At 37.7% G+C, this 24,419-nt stretch overlaps 1 protein-coding gene and 1 long non-coding RNA gene across 12 annotated transcripts in view; one reads left to right on the top strand and one right to left on the bottom strand.

Annotated features, from left to right (window-relative positions):
• LOC110222587 (uncharacterized) overlaps nucleotides 1-7,733 on the top strand; it is a 174,161-nt gene extending 166,428 nt beyond the window's left edge. Inside the window, exon 3 of the long non-coding RNA XR_002328435.2 lies at nucleotides 6,942-7,733. This is a non-coding gene — a long non-coding RNA (uncharacterized LOC110222587). The remainder of the gene's footprint in view (nucleotides 1-6,941) is intronic.
• Nucleotides 1-24,419, bottom strand: part of SORBS2 (sorbin and SH3 domain containing 2) — a 299,710-nt gene that overhangs the window by 5,346 nt on the left and 269,945 nt on the right. For 9 of the 11 annotated variants that reach the window (XM_078148140.1, XM_078148139.1, XM_021007628.2 and 6 more), the window contains 2 exons: nucleotides 5,102-5,151; nucleotides 157-263 (listed from right to left, as the gene is read on the bottom strand). In XM_078148140.1, coding sequence (XP_078004266.1) covers nucleotides 157-263; nucleotides 5,102-5,151 — 157 coding nt within the window. Of the gene's footprint in view, nucleotides 1-156; nucleotides 264-5,101; nucleotides 5,152-17,037; nucleotides 17,146-22,195; nucleotides 22,391-23,541; nucleotides 24,331-24,419 lie in introns of all 11 variants that reach the window. The other 2 variants (XM_078148138.1, XM_078148141.1) reach the window with 2 other exon arrangements.

Below are 24,419 nucleotides of genomic sequence, written 5' to 3'. Positions count from 1 at the left end.
ACATAGTGCATCTGCATATATATTTAAGAGGTCAAGAAGTGTATGAAGTCAAAGAAAGCATGATTTATCATCCATTAGAAAACAAGAAATTATGCAAAAGCGTGCAAGCAAATTATGAGCAAGCAAAATGTTATGTGAAAAGAGCTGGACACATACCCACAAACCATCCATCATCACACTTCTCCATCACATCAATGACATCGCTCTCCCTGAGCTCCAATTCATCTTCATTCCTAGGAGTATAGTTATACAGAGCCTGAAACCTTAAACAGGACAAATACAAATGCGGGTGTTTAAACAGAAGTTCTTTGCACCTTCACTAAGCTAGAGGAGTAGGTGAAACTGTCACTTTGGTTGGAAAAATGGCATTCTAACTAAAAATATCAAGCTAAGGAATGTGAAACTTTACTTATCATGGAGAGGAAAAAGACAGAACTCCCCCATAGGGTACTGGGCTGGCGCTGTAATTACATTACACAATTCACAGTATGAAGGGCATTCTGATTTAAGTATTTTTTGAATTTTTAAGGCAGGTGCTTGTTTCAGCTATCTGATGACTTTTCTATCTCATACAGCTTAGATAATGGAACTAAATGAAATAGAAATGGTGTTTTCGTGATTCACTCACAGAAAACAAGAAAGGCTCTTACAGAATCAGTGTTTCTGAAGGTGGTTATCTAGCACCACAAAACACCTGTGGCTTATACGTTTTTTAAAGAACCAATTTAGCTTTCAAAATATATTTTTCATTAAGAGAAAACAAATGGTTTAAATACAACTCTTGAGTACCTATGTGGGAATTTGGAAGAGTGCCACTCTTCCAAAAGGGGATCTGTCCTTTTTTTTTCAAGCCCATTTATTTTCATTTCATCTTCATTTTATCTATTAAAAACACATACACACACATATATGCTAAAAAGAAGTCCTCCAGCACATTGGGTGGCCCATCTATTTGTATTTATGCAATGACCCAAACGAGACCTGTGTAGGAAAGGATGCGTTGCAACTTATACTGGTGGAGGTAAGGTCCACCCTATCGAAATCATGCAACCATGAAAGCATTTTATTTTCATAAATCTATTACCAACTAGAATTGGTGGAATAGTCTCAGTGGGGACAAAAAGATCTCATATTTGATGTAGTACATTTTATGCTGGTTTATGGATGGATTACAGACCAGGATGAAACAATGGAAAACAATGGATTTGGAATGTTCATTGATTAATTCAATCCCAAATAGTTTACGGCTACATGTTCCATGTTAGATAAGAATTATAAAGATTTATTCCTCCCCCACACCAAACTTTCACACTCTTGAACAATTCCTTCATATTAAAAAAATGAACATTACCATTCCCTAGGCCCTCACATTTCATGAGAGGCTATATTGGAAGCGTTGATGAAGGAGTAACGAAGAGTTTGGGGGTTCTAGTACCACCAATCTTACAGAAGATATTGATAAACAAGATGAGCAGTGACATCTTAAAAAACAAAAATACAGTATCTGGGATGGCCAGGGAGGAGTTGCTATATAATTAACATAATATTCCAGAGGTACAACACTCATTGGATCTTTCCTAAACAGAAGTGTAGACTGTCAATAACTTGGATAGGACCAAGAGGCCAGCCTTACACATAGATGGAACAGACTGCTACCTACATGGTATATTTGAAAGGATCTCCAAGAAGGCTTCTTACCTTCCTCTTCTCTCCAAATATGTTCTCTGCTTTGTTCTTAATGCCTAAAATTTTACCATTAGAGAGAGATTCCTTTGGTCCCCCATTAAAGTGAAAATATAATGAGGAAGGGTAGGTAATACATTAATGCCTCATTGTTCATTTATACCTCATTGCAAACTTTTCATTAGAGTATTAAGAGAAGATTTTCAGTGTAAGGGAAGGAGAAAGAACATGAAGTTACTGGCTGCCTGTGGTTGGGGAGAAGGCACAGACGAGGTAATGGGCCGAATTTGGAGGTAGGAGACCTGGTGCTGCCATAAGGTAGCTGTACTACACTGGGCAAATCATGTTTCCGGGCCTCAGTTTCCTCATCTGTTAAAGAAGTCAGGAGATCTAAAAAGTTTTGGTTTTGGTTTTGGTCACAAATCCCTTTGGAAACCTGGTGAAGCCTATGAACCTTTTCTCTGAATGAGGTTGGTCACTTACATTCATAATGAAGACATTGATCAGTCATTGCACAATTTTGTCCAGGGCTATCTGGATAAAAGCATCAAACAGCTTTCTTTAGGTTGAATAGATGACATTTAAAATAGTATTTATCTCAGAAGGCCTATGGAAAGTCTTTTGATATTTCTAGCAGACATTAAGAGCTTGAGATAAAATACTTTGGATAAAGAAAGGGAAAAAACACTCAGGATTCTGAATAATGCTCTCTTCCTTGGAAAGTGACCTCACTCTAACAATTTGAATATGTTGTGTCACTGTATAATCTCATATCATCCTCTTTGGTGGGAGCAGAATGCTACTGGGTCATCAACTTGATACCATTGTATGTTTTCCAAAGTGCTTGGAATTATGTTGCCTTCCTCTGGGCCAATTACCGATTTTTCAGACTGGAAGAATGTGACTAGTCCAAGGCTTTAAGACCCAAATGCTTGGAGGCTCCCAGAGCTGTTACATTATTATCAAAGACCAGTTTGTAGGTGCAAACTTTGACCTGGGGTACAGGATGATGTCTGCGTACGTGTTTACTGACACTGTCCTGCTTTCATTTCTCTCATTATCTGGGGGTGTAAGAAAAGAATCAATGCATCTTCCCAGAAGCTTCCTACTCCAATTTAAACTGAGTCAGTTTAGAAGGGATGCATTCTGTGTTGAGGGTTCAGGGCTGTTCTGTAAGATGCATTGGAAGAAACAGGAATGAATGGTGGTGGAAGCAGGATGCCTTAAAAGGACATCTTTTTCTTATAGTGAAAAATTGCCCTTGTTCCAAGAAAAGGCAAAATTGAATTATTCTTGAACCTTTTAAGACTCAGAATCTAGCTTTTCACAAGACTTGTTAAGGGTCTAAATGAAGCCAAGCTTCTCCACCCATATTTCATGGAATGCAACTGGGTGGTATTTTTTTTTTAACAAAGAATGTTTTAATTAGGTCTCAAATACAGTTTCCTAAATACATAAATACCCATCTGTGGGCTATGTAATTCCATAAATACAGAATGGTAAATCTGATCACCAAAATTATGGCTTAGGAAAGTGGTCAGAAAATCAATTAAATTATGTACCCACAGAAAACAATGTCTAATATTCCTTACTACTTTAAAAGCAGCTATCAATAAAGCATGGGAAATGGGCTAAAACATTTATGCTCTTCAAGAGTATTACAAATTTGTTATTTTCAGTAAGGAGACTCCTTGAAATTATTTGCAAATAAATAGCCCAGCAGGAACTTAAAAATGAAAATTAGAAAATGTTCTTAGACGATTTCCAAATTCAGCAAAAATTACATTCATCACTTTCATTTGCAAGGGCTTGTGGGTTTTCCTTCAAACTTTTTCCTATTGCTATCCTCTGAGGCTACAGGGTTCCAAGCTGAGAGGTTTGCTCTAGATTATGGACTCTAGTTAGGGGTGAGGTCTAGCAAAGGGGTGAGTAGGGAAATGAAGGGAACAAACCATAGAGCCAAATCAGTAAGAGGCAATGTGGTACAGTGGAAAGAGCACTGACCTTGAACTTGGTATCACAGATCCTAGCTCTGCCAGTTGGCACTCATGTGGCTTTGGGTAATCACTTAACCTTTCTGGGCCTTGGCTTCCTCATCTATTAAATGAAGGTGTTGGACTAGGTGAGCTGGAAGGTCCCTTTCAATTCTAGATGAATGATCTTATGATTCATAAAAATGGCTTAATCAGTTGCTACTTCTTGGGGGCAGAGGGACTATGGCTCAGGGAGAGGAAAATGGTCAGAAGGCTTGAGACTTATTGAGGATATTAACACTTGATACTACAGAAGAAACTTTAGCATCTTAACCAGTAATTCCACAGAATTTGGATGAAAAGGGGGTGATGTCTCTTTGGTGCCCTCTCCTACAGGAAGCCTCTCCTGATTCTCTGAGTTGTTTGTGTTCTTTTACTCCATAGAATTATTTTTTATTTGTTTCTGTACATGTATTTCTCCTTGCCTCCCAGTACAATGTAAGTACCTTGAGTGTAGAGACATGTTATTCATTTTCTTTGTAGCCCCAGCTTTAATGGCACAGTGCCTTGCAAACAGCAGGTGCTTAATTAATGCTTGTTGAATGAAGAAAAAAGAAAGGAGTGGAATTAAGGGGAAGGACGCTTAGTGAGACTCTCTGGCAACTACCGGTTAATCAGTCATTGCCTTATAAAGGTAAATGTGATACATCACTTGTTCATCTATTGTTCTTGAAGATGACCAGTGACATCATGTGGGTGATGTCTTGACTTGAGAGTAAATTGGATTTAAGTAAGACAGAGCTGTGCAAAGTCATTAGCCTTACTCTTTCCTCCAGGGTCATCAGAGTCTAGTGGCAAGACAAAAGTCAAGACAACTAGTGATGGCCCCCAGAATAGATCACTATGATTGATGTGAAGGGGAGCATTTCTGGGGATAAAGAAGTAAATGTGCTTGGGTAACAGTGATCTACAAAAGGCTGCCATTTGGAAAGGGCCCTTCTGGAAACATGCGTTAGAATTGTGTCACCAAGTTCTCTTGATGGCTCTTCTCACTAACCTGTTCTCCCAATAACTACACAGTAAATACAGGTGAGGTGCCTGCATTACAGTGAAACCTATGCTCACTAGCATCTACATTGTCCATATTGAGGAAGGAAAACCGACTCATAAACCCTAAGAGGGAGTCTAGTTCAGTGATAAAGCAAGAAGAAAGAACCCTTCATCTAGGCATGACTTCCTGACTGTCCATAACATAAAAGACATGCGATATTGTCTTCAGCAGGTGAAATACAATCAAATTAGGCTGCTTAACTTTCACTTAACAAAATTCACCATCTTCCTTTCTGGCCACACAGATTTTGTATTTGAGCTCCCCAGGCTGCTCCTCCCTTCTTTTGTTAGGGTTAAGGTTATTCTTGAATTTAGAAGAGAAGAAGGATACTTACGGTTCCCCCCCACCTTGCATGTTTTCATGAGTAAACCCGGGGCGCTGTGGCTGTAATGAAATGATTTTCAATGTAAAAAAAAAAGTATAGTACTGTTACTAAGTAAAAGTTTGGATAATGGCATATGGTATTTTTTCTCGACATTTAATATTTCCTGTTGTAAAAAACCAAGAGGAAAGAAAAAGCAAACAATAGGACTGTTGAAGGATTAAGAATTGGAATATTTTGAAGGGAATTGTTAAAATTAAACTCAAAGAATCCATGTCCAAAATACTTGGAACACGTCTACAATCTAGACTCTTCACATTTTAATGAAAGATCACATTTTAGTCCCATTGATTTTTCAAAGGCCAGGAATATTGCAAAGACGCAGACACCGTAGCACTTGAATGGGACAGGATGGACAACAGCATACATTCTAGTCTCTTGTATGTTCTTAGACAAGCAAAAAATAAATCACATTTAATTTTAACAGCAAAGGAGCCACATTCATTCATTATGTTTTTCCTGCACGGACAACATTCTCATGTACAGTACACATGAAAATATCAACTGGGCAGGCACCCCATGCTACATTTGGATTAACACTGTCCCTTCTCAAGGTGAGGAGAACACCATGCAGATTTTAAAGGGAAAACAGACAACTTTAAATAGACTGGAACAAACAATATCCAGGTAACATATAACATTTTACCTTATTAGAGAAATACTGGTAGATATTTCCAGTGCAATGAACCCTCAAAAGAGTTTCCTTTCTTTTTAAACTAAGCATCAAGACCAGTATCTGTAATAGATACTTATAATATTGGAAATGATAAGCCTTAGCATCCTAAATCACTATATAATTGTTTCATCTAATGGGAAAAAATAGTACTTTTTATCATTAAATAAGCTGTATGTTAATTTGTAATCACTGAATGATCTAAATATATCTTCTAGGAAAAATTCTTCATTACAATCATTCATAACACATTTTATATGCACCTTAATGCTGCATGAACCAGGTACATAATAAACATAAGATATTTTCCAAGTATGCATGGTAGCTTTCTGAATACTAATCTTTCATGACCACTGAACTGTAGTAATCAGCTAAATGATCTTAAACATAAAATTATAGATGGGTTTCTAAGACACATAGAGTAGATGACTGATAAGCTGTTCAGATCTTTCCTTGAAAGTCTTTATCACCCACTGGGTCCAATTTGGTTTAGAGCACAGAATGTATAAAAGAAGGTAGGCATCTTGGTGGCAAACTGTTAGAGTACTGGACTAGGAGTCAGGAACACCCAAGTCCAAATTGTGCCTCAAACACTTACTGGCTATATGACTCTGGGACAGTCATCTAACCTCTCTATTACCTCAGTTTCTTCATCTATAAAATGGGGATAATAATAGTACTTACCTCCCAGGGTTGTTATGAGTATAAAATGTGATAATATGTATAATACCTTTTGCAAACCTTTTAAAGAATTTCATAAATGATAGCTATCATTAAAAACGTGGAAAAAGAACGAACTATGGTGGTTTCTTCCAGCTCAATAATGAGATGACTTCACGATGCCTTTCTATATAACATGTGAATAGTAAAACTCTTCTGTTCTGAGGAGTTTTATTCAAATCATATGATGTATAGAAAATGTATGTACCCTGAAATGTTCTTAGCCAAATATTGTTGTCCTGGGTAAAAAACACAAGTCCCAACTCTGAATAGGCTGTGGAGAATGCCTCTCTTGAAGTAATTAACAGTGCCCCCACATTAGTAGAATGTGAAGTTTAGAACCCCAAACAGCACAAGTGCCTTAGAAGACCTGATTCTTAAATTTCTTTTGTTCCACAGTCTGCCTATGAGGCAAACCACAGAGGAGCTACAGGACCTGGAGGATGGAACAGAAGAGTTCAATTCACAAACCATCTATCTCAAAGGCAGGAAATTAAAGATGTAACTTACCGCTATCCCCCATTTTGCTACCAAAAATCAACGCTACACTATCAATTATCACATAATGATTAATGCTTTGAAAAATATGATCATCATTGTTCAGGTCAAATTGTTCTAACTGGCAGCTACCAGCATGTTTTGAAACACAAGTTCTAGGTCCTTAATCTGATTTAATAGAGTAAATTCAATATGTTTTCTTTTGCCTCAATTCTATACAACCGTAACACTGTACTACATACATGCATACATATATGTATATATATATATATACAAGTCATTGATTGTTTTTTTAAAAAATTGTATAAAATATGCATCTTCCTTTTAGAACAAAAGTACCTGACCACCCACAAAATTTCACCTGATTAAGAATATGATGTTCACCACAATGTACAATTTTCAAATTGAGTATGAAGGAAACTATCTTATTTTTGATTTATCCCCTTAATCTCTAGTTCAAATGAAGCTAAAGTCATAAGATCAAATTGCCAACAAACAGAAATCAACCCAGTGGAGTGGGGTGTGGAAAGGTGGAGAGGAATAATTTTTCATAATTTCCATTTTATAGCTATACTGTCATTACTAATCAGGGCAATTCTACTACTTTAATTCCTGTTTTAATTCCTTCAATTTATGTCACTCGGACGCTCAGGTTATTGTCTGTCCCCTTTGGTTCTGAAGTCACTACTTTTTTTCCAGTATATGAAAACAGATTTCTTTCTGTTCTAAGTATGTGTATTCTACAGGCTTCTTTGATGTTTCAGCCTGGGCTTTATGCCTTTCCCTTTTCATTAAAAACAAACAACCACAAACTTAATCCTTCCATGCTGCTTAAAGAATCCTTTTTTTCTGTCATTTTCTGTGTGCTACTGGATTCATTTGTCTATACAGGTCAGAATTGTTGTAATCTATAATGGAAGTATCTTTTAACATCTTTGAAAGGAGAATTTATGTTTCTTATTTCCAATTACCTCCAGCTACCTCTCCACTTAGTTGTCCAGACAGCGTCTCAAACTAAAATTGTCCCAAACTGAAATCATCATTCCCTCCCATTCCCTCCTGCCTGTCCAAGTTGCTCCTACCCTAACTTCTCCATTTAAAAAAATCCATTCTTTTCCCAGTTATCCAGGCTCAAAACTTAGTCATCTGATAGACCACAGCCCATCTTAGCCATCACTCATAAATTATATTCTGGGGTTCCAAAGGAATCTATGGACACGATAGCTGAACTGCTATGAGGAACCTCTGAAAATGCACAGTGCTACATAGGCTAGAGGCAGGTAAATGTCTTAATTTTCCAAAAGAGGAAGAATGTGAACTGTTCAACCTATAGTTTGGAGAGCTTGACTAAGATTTTTGGGAAATTCTAGAAGATTTTGTTAAAAGGATAACTTGTGAGCGATTAGAAAGGGAAACAGTAGTTAACAGTGCCAAAGTAGATCTATTAAGAATAAGTTACATCACACTAACCACATTAGCTTGTTTGACAGGTTTATGAGACTAGGTAAGTGGAAAGTCAAATGCCATGTACTTGTAGCTTGGCAAAATGCCTGATAGAATTTCTTATGTTATCCTTGTAGATGAAATGGAGGTATGTAGACATAAGAGTACATTTTGGCAGATTCAGTTTTAGACTCAATGCACAGAGACTGATGTCACTGAGAAAGATCTAATGAAGTACCACCTTGCTTTGTCTTCGGTCCTGTTCTATTCAATGTTATTAGTGATTTGAATGAAGACCATATGGAATGTTTATGAAAGCTGTGTATGGAACTGGGAGAAGTAGCTGATTCACTGGATGGAAGAATTCCATAAAGAGCTCAGTATGATAGGATGAAGGGCTACATCTATTAAGATCATATTTAAAGGGAATATATGGAAATTCCTTTTGATTACAAAACAGTCATTTGTACAAATACATTTTAGGGGGAGATATGACTAGACAAGAGTTCATGTGAAAAGAATCTGGAGATTTTAACAGAGTGCAAGCTCCTCATGAATCATCAGTGGAATTTGCTAGCCAAAAAAGGCTAATGAAATTTTAGCCTATATTAACAGAGGTATAGTGTCTAGATCAAGAGAGAGGATAGTGTTATTGTATTTGCCCCTGGTCAGAGGCATCTGGAATATATTTCCAGGTACTACATTTTAGGAAGGATATTGACAAGCCAAAGGAAGGTACCAAGAATGCTGTAGGCATGCAAAGCCATGCCATACTTGTTTAAGGAACTTCAGATGTTTAGCCTATGGAAAGGAATGCCTTGTAAAAACCTGACTGCTGGAAAAATATCTGACAAAATTTCTTACATTTGGATGGTCTTGTATTTGAATGTGGAAGAAGGATTAGATTTGTTTGGCCTTAGAAGTCAGAACTAGGAAATTCTAGGGGCGCAAGGTAGGGGAGGAGTGAGTTTTCACCTCAGTACATGGAAACAATTTTGGAACAATTGGATAACAAAAAAGCAGAATGGCAGAGAATGTTGGTTCAAATTCCAGTTATCTGGTCCTTGGGTGTCCTCAACTGCAAAATGAGAGGATTGCACCAAATGACTTCTGAGGCCTCTTCCAGTTCTAAAGAGTTCCCCATCAATGAAGATCTTGATTTGGAGGTGGTATGGCTGTTTGTTGAGGATGCTTTTGGAGATATTGTTTCAGTTATGGGTAAGACTATCTTCCCTCTGAAGTCCCTTCCAATCACGAGGTTCTATGACTTATGCTGCTCCCCACTCCCATGCTCTACTAAACAACACTACTTATCCTGATATTCGGAGCCATCCATAACCTGCCTTAATCCTACCTTATTTGCTTCATGTACCTAACATTCCAACAAACTGAACTAGGGGTTATTTCATTTTTTTGTCCGGTTTTCTCTTACCTCTGCACCTTTGTTTATCTTTTCTCCCATGCCTTGAATTGAGACCTTCCTTGACACCCTGACACATCCTTCATCTACTTAAATCCCTCCCTTACTTAAAGGCCTAGCTTAGGCGTCAGCTTTTCCATAAAATCTCCCCTAATACCCTTAAGCTGAAAGCTATCTTTTCCTCTTCAGATTTCTAGATTTGACCTAGATATCTAGGTTTAACCCTGTCTAGACCACTCCTTTCTTCTTTATCGCTTTTTTGCTTTCTGATTACTCATGCACATGATCCATCCCTCCTATTAAACTGTAAGGGCCTTGAGGATAAGGACTCCGCCATTTGTTATGTCCTTATTTCATTTAGGACACAGCATAGTCCCTTGCACACTATAGATGCCTCAGAAATAAATATTTGTTGAGTTAAATCAGATTGAGAGGCGTTCAAAAACAGATTCTGACCAAGTTGCCCGCTTTGGGGCGGGGGGCAGGTAGAGGGCCCTGAACCAAAGATTTCATTACTATAATAACTGTCGCTCTGCAACTTCAACATGGGTCAAGACTTGAAACCAGATTTTCCAACTATGAGGTCAGTGACGAGGTGCACGACACCAAGCTGGCTGACTGAGCTGATACTTACTAAGATGAATGGTCACTCTTTAGTCTCTACTTGGATAACTCAGAAATCCACCTTAGTGGAAGATGACTGGTCATAACACTGGGAATTAATTTGTCTCATTCTCCTCCATTATTAAGCACTACTAACAATTACTTAAGAGGCAGCATTACAGAGTGGATAGAGGTCTGTCCTTGGGGTCAGAAACATTTGTTAAATGAATGGAATAGTAGTATGCCATAGGAAAGGATGAAATGGATAGTTTTAGTGAAAATTGGGAAGACCTCTATGAAATGATGAAGCAGGAAATGAACAGCATTAGGAGAGAAAGTTATATACAATGATAACATTATAAAGAAAAACAACGTTGAGAGACTAAAAGTTTGATTAATGTAATGATAACCATGATTCCAGAGGACTGCAGCATGCTGCCTGTTGCTCTAGAAGCTGTTGTTCAGTTGTGTCCAACTCTTCATGACCCTGCGGACCATATTGTCCATGAACTTCTCTTGGCAAAGATACTGGAGTGGTTTGCCATTTCCTTCTCTGGTGGATTATGACAGAGGTTAAGTGACTTGCCCAGGGTCACACAGCTAATAAGTGTCTGAGGCCAGATTTGAACTCAGGTGTTCCTGATTCTAGGCCCAGCACTCCATCCACTGTGCCATCTAGTTGCCTCAGAAGTAATGGACTTAAATAGCAGAAGGAGACATGGCCAGTGTGGGGATCTGTGTCACTTTAACATGCATTTTTGTTATGAAGGTTTTCCTTTTTGTATTTGTTCATTGGGGGTGGGATGGGAAGGAAAGAAAAACAGATGTTTGTTAATCAGAAAAAATAATAAAATTATATATGTATTTTTAAAGATGTGAGCTCAAGCCTCTGTGACCTTGGGCAAATAACTCAGTTTTTCAGTGACCCAAATAATTTAAATGGTAGAAATGTTGCCAATATATCTTGATTGGTTGAGGAAATTTTCTTCTCTGGGAGTTCCTTACACCAGTAAAGTCACAGGTCAGGATCAACAATATTACTGTGCAGAACAGCACTGTTTAATTACTTGAGTGCTGGTCTTGGAATTAGGAAGACTTTTAGGTTTACATCATACCTGGTACGTATGATGGGCAAGTCACTTATGCTTCTCAAATCACAGTCTGTCTTGGTAAAGGGAGTTTCCATAGTAGAAGAGCCATGTGCTGATGAACTCACAGATCCTTCATATATTTCATGGCATTGGATTTGATGATCTTTAAGATCTTTTCCAAGTATATAATTTTATGAATACAAATAAATAAAACAAAAATAGGATTTATGCTTAAAATTATTTGCAATATATCACCCTAATAATACATTTATTTTTAGGTTTTAGTTATTAGTGGGACATTGTAAAAATTAACTAAATATGAAAAGTAATAATATAAATCATAACAAGGACGTATACAATTAATGTCTCTCATGCCTGGAATGATTTCCTCCCTTAACCATTGCTTCCTCTTCATCTGCTGGAAAAAAATCAAATTATTATAATGAAAATAATGACATTTTTGGACTTGGCAACTCTTAAGGACTTTCTACTAAGTAAAAGAGAAGTGGTGATAGGTGCCTGTGAAATCAGAGGTTGTTTAAGTGTGTTCTTAGTTCCATTTTACAGATTAGTTCATTAACATTGAGGGAGATCCATGGACTCCCTGACAAAGGAGCTAGTGTGGGTTCAGTGGAAAGAATACAGGTTCTAGAGTCAGAGGACCTGGGTTCAGATCCTGCCTCTGCTCCTTTGTGACCTGCAACAAGTCACACTCAGCCTTCCTGGGCCTCAGCTATCTCACTGAAAAATGAAGAGCTTGGGCCATATGCCATATGAGCTCTAGTTCTATGATTCTTTGAACACAGAACATGTAAGAAGTAGGAGTTGCATGATGGCTTTGCTTTTTTACTTTCCCTTATTAATAGAAATGTTAATGATTTCTGCCATGGTCTTGTACTTATAGAACTTATAGTTACATAACAATGGAGAAAGACTTTTATTGGAGAGCTTCTTTTTTATTTTTTTTTATTATGGAATGAGAAATTACATCTATTTCTTTCCAGGGGAAGATTTCCATACTCTGGCTAGACATTCCCACTAATAATTTCAAGGCTAATATCATCCGTGCTTATTTTGCTGTGAATCTGCCACAGATATCCCTATTATTACCATTTGATTCATCCTTCTAAAGGTCCCTATTACATATGTGGACATTGGGTTTTTTTTTGGCCCCAAGCAATACTAAGTTCGGAGAGGACTTTCCCAAGAACTGCATGTTTTACCATCTTCATCTCAAATTCTTTTCTATTTGAATAGCCCAGAGCCAGGAGACTTGTTTTCTAGGTGCAATTCTATCACTGCCTTGCTGTGCAATGTTGAGGAAAATAGTTTTAAGATTTGTTCATCTGTAAAATAGGAATAATGCCTGTCCTACCAGGGGGTTTCAAGGATGACTTATATTTCAGTACTTCAATGGATTCACGATCTTGTCGATGTGAAGGGGAAAAATGTTGGTGTCCAAGAGCTGCCTTTGGAAGTGGTGCATTCCCTTTTACTCAAGGTCTTCAGGGAAAGACTAGATGATCATTTGTTGGTTACAACTGGAGAAGCTATTCCTGTTCAGATAGAGGGTTGACTTTCCAGCTCTGAGGTTCTCGGATCCTTTTGTCTGGTATAATTATTGTATAGTGGTTAGAGAGCAGCCATTAAAGCCAGGAAGATATGGGTTCAAGTCCCACCTTTGACATATAGTGACTATGTGAACCTAGATAAGTCACTTAACCTCTTGATGCCCCCAGGCAAATCTCTAAGACTACATTATAATAATAGCTAGCATTTATATGGTGCCTCAAGGTTTGCAAAGATATGTGTATATATATATATATATATATATATATGTGTGTATATGTATGTATGTATGTATGTATGCATGCATATATACACACAAATACACACCTTTTCTCAGTTTGGAGTCAGGAAGACCTAAGTTCAAAGCCTGCTTCAAATGCTTACTAACTGTGTGATGCTAGGAAAGTCAGTTAACCTGTTTGCCTCAGTTTCTTCATCTGTAACATGGGGATCAGCTCTTCTCTCCCAGGATTGTTGTGAGGATAAAATGAGATATTTGTAAAGTACTTTTCAAACCTTAAAGTGCTATATTAATGCTAGCTGTAATTATTATTACATAAAGTGCAGAGAAGCTGTTGACTTGTATTAGATAGGAGGAATTTCCTCAATCAATGAAATAGCAGATCTGGTCTCTATCTCAAAATTATTTCTGGGGTCACTATCATTCACCAAAATGCATCCATTGGGTCTTAACTTTACTGCCATCTAATGGCGATCAGAGGCCACAACATGACTGACGATTGTTTTTGGGAACCTCCCAGCCGGCTAAGTCAGAATGGGAACAGGACGTTTTTGATTAGATATTTTAAGGAGCAGACTGTTTGGCAGATTAGATGGCCATCTCTTTTCCTGCCCTGTGCGCTCCCTTCTTTCCTATTTTAACTATTTGCAGAGGCATTTCTATTAGTCATAACCTCTTAGCTATTTTGTAGTTAAAAATATAACAATATACATTCGTGACATTTAGCCCGGATCATATGTACTCTGAGGCTAAGAAGATGAACTCTGGGTTAATACCTTGAAATTTCTGTGCTAGATCTGTTTTAAAGGAGAAATGTGCATCTTCTCTACTTTTCCTTTTTTCTTACTGTTCAAAATGAAAACTCAAATGACCTATAATTTCAGAGGTACAAAGTGTCTTTGAGACTTGCAAAGGTCATTATATTCATTAAAATACTTGTTTTTGAACAGATGGATAGGAGACAGTTGTTAGGAGAGGAATCTATTATAGCCATAGTTCACAATAATTGTATGCTTCCTTATTATGGTTTATATCAACATCTTTATTATTTTACATTTAGTTAATTCTCACAATAGCCCATTTATAAATGGCATTCTGGAAACAACTGTGTATTTATGGTCCAACATAATTTTGCTTAAATTTTTTTCTTTCCCTTTTGGCTTAGCAACCAGCTGTTATCATTGAGACTGTTTTTAAATGCATATGAACTTTCAAAGCCAGATAACCAGTGTTTGAAGGAAGCCTACACATGAAATCTCTATTTTAAAAATAAAATAGGCTCTACTTATTTGGAGAGGTTAGGTCAAAAGTTACTTAGCACAGCATGTCTCCAAGCTGTACCACAGGATTAAGTGATTCTAAACTTTAAGGAGTGACAGTTACTTTATAGATTTGGTAGTAAAAAAAACTTTAAAATAGCTTCTGAGAAGGTTTAAAGTTTTCAGAGGAGAGCTAGGTTTCAAAATGGATAGTGCACCAGGCCTGAAGTCAGGAAGACCTGAGTTCAAATGTGACCTCAGACTCTTACTAGCTGTGTGACCTTGGGAAAGTCACTTAACCCTGCTTGCCTTAATTTCTTCATCTGTAAAATGAGCTGGAGAAGGAAATGGCAAACCACTCCAGTATCTTTGCCAAGAAAATCACAAATGGAGTCCTGAAAAGTTGGACATGAATGAGACAACTTGAACAACAAAATTTTCAGAACAAAATACTTTTTCACTGAATGGCAGCTTTAGTGCAATCCTATTATGTTGAAATCAAAGTGTGCCAGTGATCACAGTCCTCCTAGGTTTGCTTACTTTTCTTGTAAAACTAAGAATAATATTATTTGGTATAAAACCTATTAAGGAAAATTTGACTGAGTATCCAATTGTATTGAGTGTCAGCTTTAACCTATTCTGCAACAATCTGAAAAAACAGATATTTAAAGTGTGACTGGATAATCCAATATTGAGAACCTAAGTTCTTACTGGGTCCTAGAACAAGGTAGCATTTTTCTGATGGCTCCTGACAGCCATAAGGGGACACTTTTGTGTAAGGAATTCTTTTCTTCTGAGTACCATCTCCTACCAGTGTCAGAAAAAGGAATCTTAGGGTTGAATGAGCATTTCTTTAGCATAGATGATTTAAGTGCTAAAAGCAAAATCATATAAACAAATACATATGAAAGTAAAACAAAAAGAAAAGATGAAACTTTACCAAAATCAAGGTCTTTTACAGTTCTGAATTGTTGTTTTCTTTCATTCTTGCAGGAGATCATGACATCAGGGAGGTGATGCCATGACATGCAATTTATTTATGGATTTAAGTGAGGGAGGGCTGAATTGGGGAAAAAGTAAATGCCAAAGTGCACCATTTAATTGGGAACTTGCTGTGACTGAGATTAGGGCAATGGTTTAAGACTAAAATTTATGACCCTATCATGGTGATGGGAACACAAATCCCGTGGAAATTAACAACCCATCCCCCTTTACTGTATAATCCTGTTTTAGATGAATATTTAGAATCCACTCATTTAAAAAATACAGTATATTAATGAACTATCTAATGGGGAATACTTTTCACTTTGATTTAAATAAAGGTTATTGTGTGGGGAAACACTAAGTGGGTTGATAGCTCCTAGAAACACTGTTCCATAAGGAAGGCACGTAGCTCACTGTAGTGACAAAATATTTTGAGAAGAGGATGATGTATTAGAAAAAAAATTCCAGCAAACAGGACATCAGCCAAAGAAAACATGCAGAAAACGAGATACAGTATATGAACTCAGAAAGTTCTGGTTCACGTTTTGTTTTCTGGTCTTCAAAATCAGTGTCTTAGAGAACACACCACAAACAACACAGTATGTAACGGATAGAGAAAATGATGCTCTTGGTGCTTATTTCTTTGCTGATGTGGCATAGATTTGTGGCAAGAGCCCTGCATCGGGAGTTTAAATCTCAGCTCTTCCCCTTACTGCCTACATGACCATGGGCAAATCATTGTGTAATTCGGAGCCTGAGTTTTCTCATCTGTAAAATGACAATGTTGTAGAAGACCATCTCTGTAGTCCCTCTGAGCTCTAAAATCTTATGAAAAACTCTGCTTTTACTTAGTTAAATGGCTAACGAGAGAGCACCACCAAGCACACTCAAAATACCTTAGTGGAGCATGCCTTTAAAAAAATTAATGTATCTATAATATATATAACATATTATATAATGTATATATAAGTATAATGTAGTATATGTAAGCACAACTGACCTTTTTTGACTTATAAATATCTTCATTTTGATTTAATAAATAACATTTGTATGGTGCTTCCATATATTATTTCATATATTGAGAAATGAGATATTTGTTAAGTGCCTGGCACTTGGTAGATTCTTAATAAATGTTGATTTCCTTCCTTCAATTTGATCCTAACAATGACTCTATGAGATAGGTGCTATTATTATCCCCATTTTACAGATGAGCAAAGGAAGGCTGAGTAATTTGCCCAGGGTCACACAGCTGATAAGTTTCTGAGACTGGATTTGAACTCAGGTTTTCCTAACTCCAACGCTCTGACTGGCCAATGTGCAGGACTGAAGCACTAAAGCCGTGAAGATGGGGAAGGCTGTCTCACACCTGGGGTGTGAGGGACCCTACCCTGTGTGAATTGCTGTGACCTCTGACAGGTGGGCTGCAGGATCTCCTAGACATCACTGGGCTACGAGGAGGCTTAGCCATTACAAATATTTCTCTTTTTAAATCAGCCTGAAAAAACCACAAAGAGGGCGGTCAGTTCCCTTCACATGCACATACAATAGACATGCTAAAAAAATCTTTGAACAAAAACACAGCAGCACCCCTGTCCCAAATAAGAGTTCCCAGTGTCTGGCTACTGCTTCCTTGGCAAAAAACCACCCTTCTGGTGTTAAGGGATAGCTAAAGCTGACAGGGCTTGCAGCACATTCCAGGGGAAATTTCACAGCAGAAAATTTGCATACATAAGCCATTTGCTAGGAAGGGCAGAAAGCTGAGAACGCACAGAAAGAATTTTGTTGCTAGCAAATGCATTAAACTTGAGTATACACATCTGCTGACTGATTTCCTCTGTGCATGTTTGAATAGAGAGGTGAGAGGGAAATATACTTCACTTGGTACATAGGTTCATCTTGAATGCTAAATGTCTGCTGGCTGTAAAACTCTTTCAATAGAGGAAAATAACTTTCTTCTGGGAAAAATGATAAAAAATATAGTGAAGTGCTCAAGACTGCTGTAACTTAATTTAGAATTATTTTGATAATATCGTCATAATGTCACAAACACACCTCCACAGGGTCCAAGATTTTTCCATCGACCCATTTGGAACAAGCCATCATGGAAGCCTTTCTAGTACTTTATTTCAGATAAACGCCAACATTTTGGAAATTTTTTTTTGGAAAATATTCTGGAAGAAAAGAGCCAAAGAAAGATCTCTGGAATCAGAAGACTTCGATTCCAGTCTAGCTTGTACCAAATACTAGTTGTGGAGCTACCTGTGGCAAGTCACTTTTCCTCTTCTCTGGGCCTCAGTTTCCTCCTCTGTCAAATTCAAGTAGAAAGGGGGCCATTAAATTATAGTAAGGATCCCTGCAGGCCACATATTAACTTAGAATACTACATATTAACATTATCTATGTTCCACTGCATTTTAAAATTTATTTCGTTAACTATTTCCCAGTTACATTTTAATCTGGTTTGGGTAACACTCAGGAGTATTGCCTGGCCTATGATTTCTAAAAGCCTCTTCCAGTTCCAACATTACAGAGTGCCCTAATTGTTGGACAATGCCTTTGATTGATTGAGGAAGGTTTGAACCATGATCTCTAGGGGCATTAGGGAAAGCTAGATTCATCTTTCCTCCTTAATTCATCTTTCCTGCCACACTCTCTTTGTGTCAGAGGTGGGGGATAATCGGTGGGGAACAGGCTGACATGTTGGCTAATACTGAATAATGGGTTTGCTTTTCTTTTCTCCTGTTCAATTGTTGTTAGAAGGGATGGCTCCGCTGGATAGGAGGGGGAAGTGTTATATCTGGAAATGAAGATGATTTGAAAACAAAAGTTGGCAATATAAATTAAAAAAAAAAAAAGAAAAAGAGAGTTAATGTATGTTAAAATGTTTCAACATGCATTTCTCTTCAGCTGACCAGAACACTGCTTCTACCAGGGATGCTTGAATAGAAAGCAACATCTAGAGACTGAAGAAAGAAGGCTGGGGCTGGAATACAATGGGCCTGTAATGAAATACTAGAAACCTGGACACTCTCCCATCTCCAAGTGCCAGGCCCATTATCAAGAAAAATACCTCCTGTGTGCAGTAGCAACCGTATTAACAGGGGTGGGGGAGGATTTTGCCTTTGGGGACCTGTGGTTTGGGACTGGGACCAGATGATTCTCTTGTATGAATATTGTCTCGATCACCAACCTAAAAACTCCTAACTGCTGTAAGATGCACCTATAGCCATCGTTTAATTATGTAAGGACCCAAAAGTCCTGGTGCCATTTTAAGCTATTAACTGCACTGAGAATACTGTGTCAGGCAGTATTAATTACAAAGTTTATATGGGAATCTAAGAGATCTAGATCATGAAAGACAGTACAGATTTTAGAATGAGATGGTCAGGAACAGCCAAAAGCAATAAGATAAGCCTGGGATGAATACAAGAAATAGTCTCATTGTTCCTAGGCTCTATTTCATGGAGCCATATTTTAGAGGAGACTTCTTTATAATGCCCGATAGTGAGGGACCTTATCATCCAACTCTCCCCAAATTATTTTTTGTTATTGTTGTTCAGTTATTTTTCTGCCATGTCTGACCTTTTTTTTTTTTTTGGTGAGGCAATTGGGATTAAGTGACTTGCCCAGGGTAACGCAGCTAGTAAATGTCAAGTGTCTCAGGTCACATTCGAACTCGGGTCCTCCTGACTCCAGGGCCAGTGCTCTATGCACTGCACCACCTAGCCACCCCTCACATCTGACTCTTTGTGGCCCCAAGTACTTTGCCATTTCCTTCTCCAGCTCATTTTACAGATGAGGAAACTGAGGCAAACAGGGTTAAGTGACTTGCCCAGGGTCACACAGCTAGTAAACATTTGACATCAGATTTGAACTCAGGAAGATGAGCCTTTCTGATTCCAAGCCCAGTGCTCTATCCACTGGGCCACCCAGCTGCCTCAATGAGGTCTAAGTTCCACTTATGAATGCTTCATCTACAGCAAGATTGTAGTATGACTCAGCTGCAAGCAGTCTAAATCTCTTTTGCTCAGCTTTAGGAGAGACAATAGAATCACGGGTGTTGGGGTTGAGTTTCCTTATCTTTAAAATGAGGATGTTGGATGAGATGATCTTTGCAGGCCATTCCAGCTTTAAATCTTGGTGTTTCAAGTGGTCCAACGCCTTCCTTTTCCAGAGAAGGAAATGGAAACTCAGAGAGGGATAAAGATGCTAACCTAACAGGTAGCAGAGAGCTGGCGTTAGAACTATTATTTATTAAGAGAAAGAGCACGTTGGGGGATGATGTTTAACACTCTACAGATTTTATTCCTGTTCTACACATTTAAATGTATATTTTAGTACTTTGTGATCCAGCAAATGCAAGTTTTGTTATGGAATGCTTGTATTTAAATAGGACAGGCATCCTGTATTTGTTGATAATATGGGAATTACATGGCTTTATAAGCCCAGAAAAGCAGAGGACCCAGAGGGAAGCCAGCTGTTCTTTGCATGGGATTGAATCCATTTTCCATCAGTGTTTTCCCTTAATAGTCTAATATTTAGCACATTCTCTCCTCTGAGTTAGAGAACTGTACCTACTTGCATGATTTCCTAACATTTTCAAGCAGAGCTGAAAAAGGAACCCAGGAGGTAAGAAAAGCCAGTGATGAAATTAAGAAAGAAAATATAAAAAATATAAAAAAAATTATGTCCATGTGTATTATAGTAAATCCCATTACTGTAATATTGCTCCTTTCCCCCTTCTGTCTAGTGGTGACAATAGATGGTTTCTTTCACTATTTCAAATGTTTCACTGGATTTCACTTTCTATGACTCAAGTTAATTTATTGAGGTGTGTATGTATGTTGGGAATATATCACCTAAATATATGAGAGACTTTGTACAATCTGACTCAGTCACTGGACTTGGATTGTGCCTTGCACTTTTCAATGTTTACTGTATTCATTATTCTTAATTCCAAAGAATGAACATCAAGACCTTAGTTATTTTTTTACCAATTAATACATTTTTTACCTCGTCCCCCAGACAAGGAAATGGCTGTTCTTCAGGAATCAACTGAGCATTCTTAACAAAACTATTTTTGTTGTGTGATGTTACCTTTTAAATTAAAATTTTAATTATCCCCCCCCGTGCCAAGATCAGACATTAATTTACTTTAATTATATATTAAAGGGGAATTATATGTCAGCCGAAGATGTCAGACACTTGGCAATAAATACTCTGATGTCTGCCCCATAGGTAGCTTATGTTTTTCTGTTTATCCTATTCCTTTCAAGGCAGCATGGGCTGGTGGAAAGAGAGCCTGCATTTGGAGTCAGAGGACATGGATTAAAACTATAGTTCCACTATTATATATATATGTGTGTGTGTGTATGTGTGTGTGTGTGTGTATATATATATATATATATATATATATATATATATATACATATATAATATATATGTGTGTGTGTGTAAATATATATATATATATGTATATATATATATATATATAATTTGCTATTTACTATGACAGCCTTGGGCCTATCACAACCTTTGAGAGCCTCAGTTTCCTCAAATGTAAAATGTGGGACTTGGAATAGAAATTCTGTCTCAGACACTTCGATACTAAGTATGTGATCCTGGCCTATCTACTTAATTTCTCTCAGTCTCAGTTTATTCATCGATAAAATGGGGATAATAACAGTGCCTAATATTAACATCATCCAGGGTTGTTAAAAGGATCGAATGAGAAAATGTATGCAAAATGTTTTGCAAACCTTTTAAGGTTTGCTTTATAAGTAAGGTAGGTAAATAATAAAGTAATGAGAAGTAAATAAATAATAAAAAGATGCTATATGAATGCCCGTTGTCATTATTGTCGTTAGCACTAAGTTTCTTCAACCTTTCAAAAGTTTGTTAATCACCTTCTATGTGCCAACCACCCCATTACCCAGTAAGGGGAACAGTGCTTGCTTAGTACTCACTCATTTCGAAAGTTGTACTGCCCTCAGGCCCTAGTGATCCTAATGATATATGGAAAATAGTGTGTGTTCGTAAGGAAGTGGTATGATGTTATAAACTTCAAGAGTTAAACTGATAGCCTTGAAATGAGAAGTTTCTTGCACTAATGTTCAACTTTTTCCTCCAGAGGTTACCTTGTTCTCTTAAAGTTTAGGGATTTATTCCAATCATGGAGGAGCAGCTTTGCCACTATACATTTCAAAATTTTAGATAGGATCCTAAGATTTAGAGGTCATCTATGCCAAATGATTTTTTTTTACAGATGTGGGAACCGAGGTCTAGAAAAGCAAAGTGACTTGTCCAAGGTCACAGAGGCAGTAAATGTCGCTTCCAGGATTAGAACCCAGATCCTCAGATTCAAAGCCAGGGCTCTTGACATGACACTGCAGAAACCATGCTAATTTGGTTAAATGTTAGCAATTAATTTTTCCAAAGAGTTTAGATCTTACAAGATGGCAATTAATCTACAAAGTATATGTAATGTTCCACGTGCACTGGAAGGCATGCAATAATATATCACACCCAACACCAGATGTAGTTACCTTTAACTTGGGTGACATTGTCTCCTGTCGGTAGGAAAATTTGGTAAGGAGAGGAGGTGAATGGGTCTGGGCAGAACCAGGGATTGTAGAGAGAGAGTCAGAGATGGGTGCCAAGGTAGAATGAAATGGAGGGCTAGTGGAAAGGCGGCGAGGGGAAGTTGTAATCCCTTCATCTTCTGGAGAAAATGATGCTGGCTTAAATATTTTAAAAAGACAAGAAGTCAATATACTATTCAGTTGTCATTTTCATGCTTGACGTTCACCCCTAATCCCAGCACTCTAATAATGAAGCACTGATGTGTGGGTATGTTAGTATCACAATTCCCAATGGACCATTTTACTTTTTTTGTGGCTTGGGGGCCGGAAAAAACCAAAGCTACCTATCCTCTAATTTCATTTCAATTTTCTAGAAAGCCTTTGAGAATAAGTCTTTCTAACTTAAAAGTCTTGAAAAGTTAGCAATATGAATGATTACTGCATTATGGTTAAGTCTGAAAGAATATAAAAGGAGCTGGTTAAGTTTAGAAATAAATGTTTAGGTCCCCTTCTAGATCTTAAAGTCTTTGCATCCAGGTGTCTCTCCTGGGGAGCTTCTCTCTTGATTCATGGATTATTAGAGCAGGAAGGGATATCAGAGAACATCTAGCCCAACCCCCTTGACTCCTATGGTTTCCATTTTTCCCATGTTCACATTTGTCTTTGTTTTATAGTTACTTATATATGTGTCCCACCTCCCCTTATAGAACATAAGCTCCTTAAAGTCAGAGACTGTCTTTTAATCTTTATCCTCCTTACATCCACATCTCAGACTACCTAATTTCCTCCAAAGCTCATCTTGGACACCACTACATCCTTTCCTGGTTACCCAAGCAGCTAATGTCTCCACACCACCAAATTTTCTTTCATTTATTTTTGTGGACATGTTGTGCCTTTCTTTCTGTGTGCAAAATCAGTAAATAGAATCAATGAATGCAAAGGACATTTTGCTAAGAGGCCTTCAATCATGGGCCCAGTGGCAGAGTGAGAATTAGAAGGCAGTCAGGATCATCCTTAGAAGATGATCTGCTTTCTGGATGTACAGAAGAGAAAAATAAATAGGCAAATGGCTGAAAATGCCCTATATTTTTAACATTTTATCTAAATGCTAAGGGTTGCTGTGCTGTGATCTACAAAAAAACCCTTCTCTCCCTTAGTAGGTAAAACCTTTCATGTAAATAAACTCCCTTGCCCATTTTGATGTCTAGGGTTAAGTGAATGCTCAATAAGTGTTAAATACTAATTATTATAAAATGGAATTATCTAATTGTGATGGTTAGTTCTTTAGTTAATAATCTAAATTAAAATACCTCTTTATTGGTACTGGCTGCACTCCAGTCTTCCTTAAATATCCTAGGGTCATTTATAATTGCCACTGGAGATGTTAAGCAATCGTGTTTCATCTCCTCATCTTCCTCCTCTATGTATAGCCTTGGTGCTTCCTCTGTAACATCAGCTTCATACTGAAAGAAATCTGACTCTTGAAATTTTGGCTTCCTTCCGTGGATGATTGACATTAATTCATCACAAGGGTCCTCTTCTTTTTCTTCAATGACAGGGAGGGTTTGGGACAAGGTACCCACATTATACTGGACAGAAGTAGCAACCTTATCACCCAGGAGTTCAGGTACCTTTCCAATATTTGAAAAGTTTCTTTTTTCTTTGTTAGCAGGAGAACCTTTCATTTCTTTCCAATCTGCACATATTTTTTCAGCTGGTTTTTTATACTCCTGAATTATCACTGCATCATGGAACTGAGAGGCTAGAGGTGAGACGGTACCAGAAGAAACAAGTGGCAGAGGGGATGGCATTTCAGTGGGATCTCGTGTCTTGATAACAGAAGGGTTAGCCTTAACTTGAGCACTGCTATTTCCTAGGATTTCTGAATCAGATTGACCAGTTGATAAGGTTAAAGCCTCAAGCTTTTCTAATTCATCCAAGAAGTTGTCAGGAAAAGGAGGTGGAGTTGGGGTCAGAGGGCTTGAAGGTAGAAACCCCATAGTCAGTGATAACCATTCATTGGTGATTCCTTCTCTAGCCCCTTTATTAGAATGTGGGCAAGGTGACATGAAAGGAGGGCAGGATGCACTGTGAGCCAACTTTACACATGAACAAAAGTATAGGAGGAAAAAAAGAAAGAAGAAAAGATAATGTACCACAACATGGACAGACAGAGAGAGAGAGGGGG

This window comes from Phascolarctos cinereus, unplaced genomic scaffold (genome assembly GCF_003287225.1).
Source record: "Phascolarctos cinereus isolate Bilbo 61053 unplaced genomic scaffold, phaCin_HiC Scaffold_9;HRSCAF=440, whole genome shotgun sequence".
In the NCBI taxonomy this organism is placed as follows: domain Eukaryota; kingdom Metazoa; phylum Chordata; class Mammalia; order Diprotodontia; family Phascolarctidae; genus Phascolarctos; species Phascolarctos cinereus.
The sequence above is the reverse complement of the archived record's forward strand: the minus strand, read 5'-3'. Positions and strand labels throughout refer to the sequence as shown.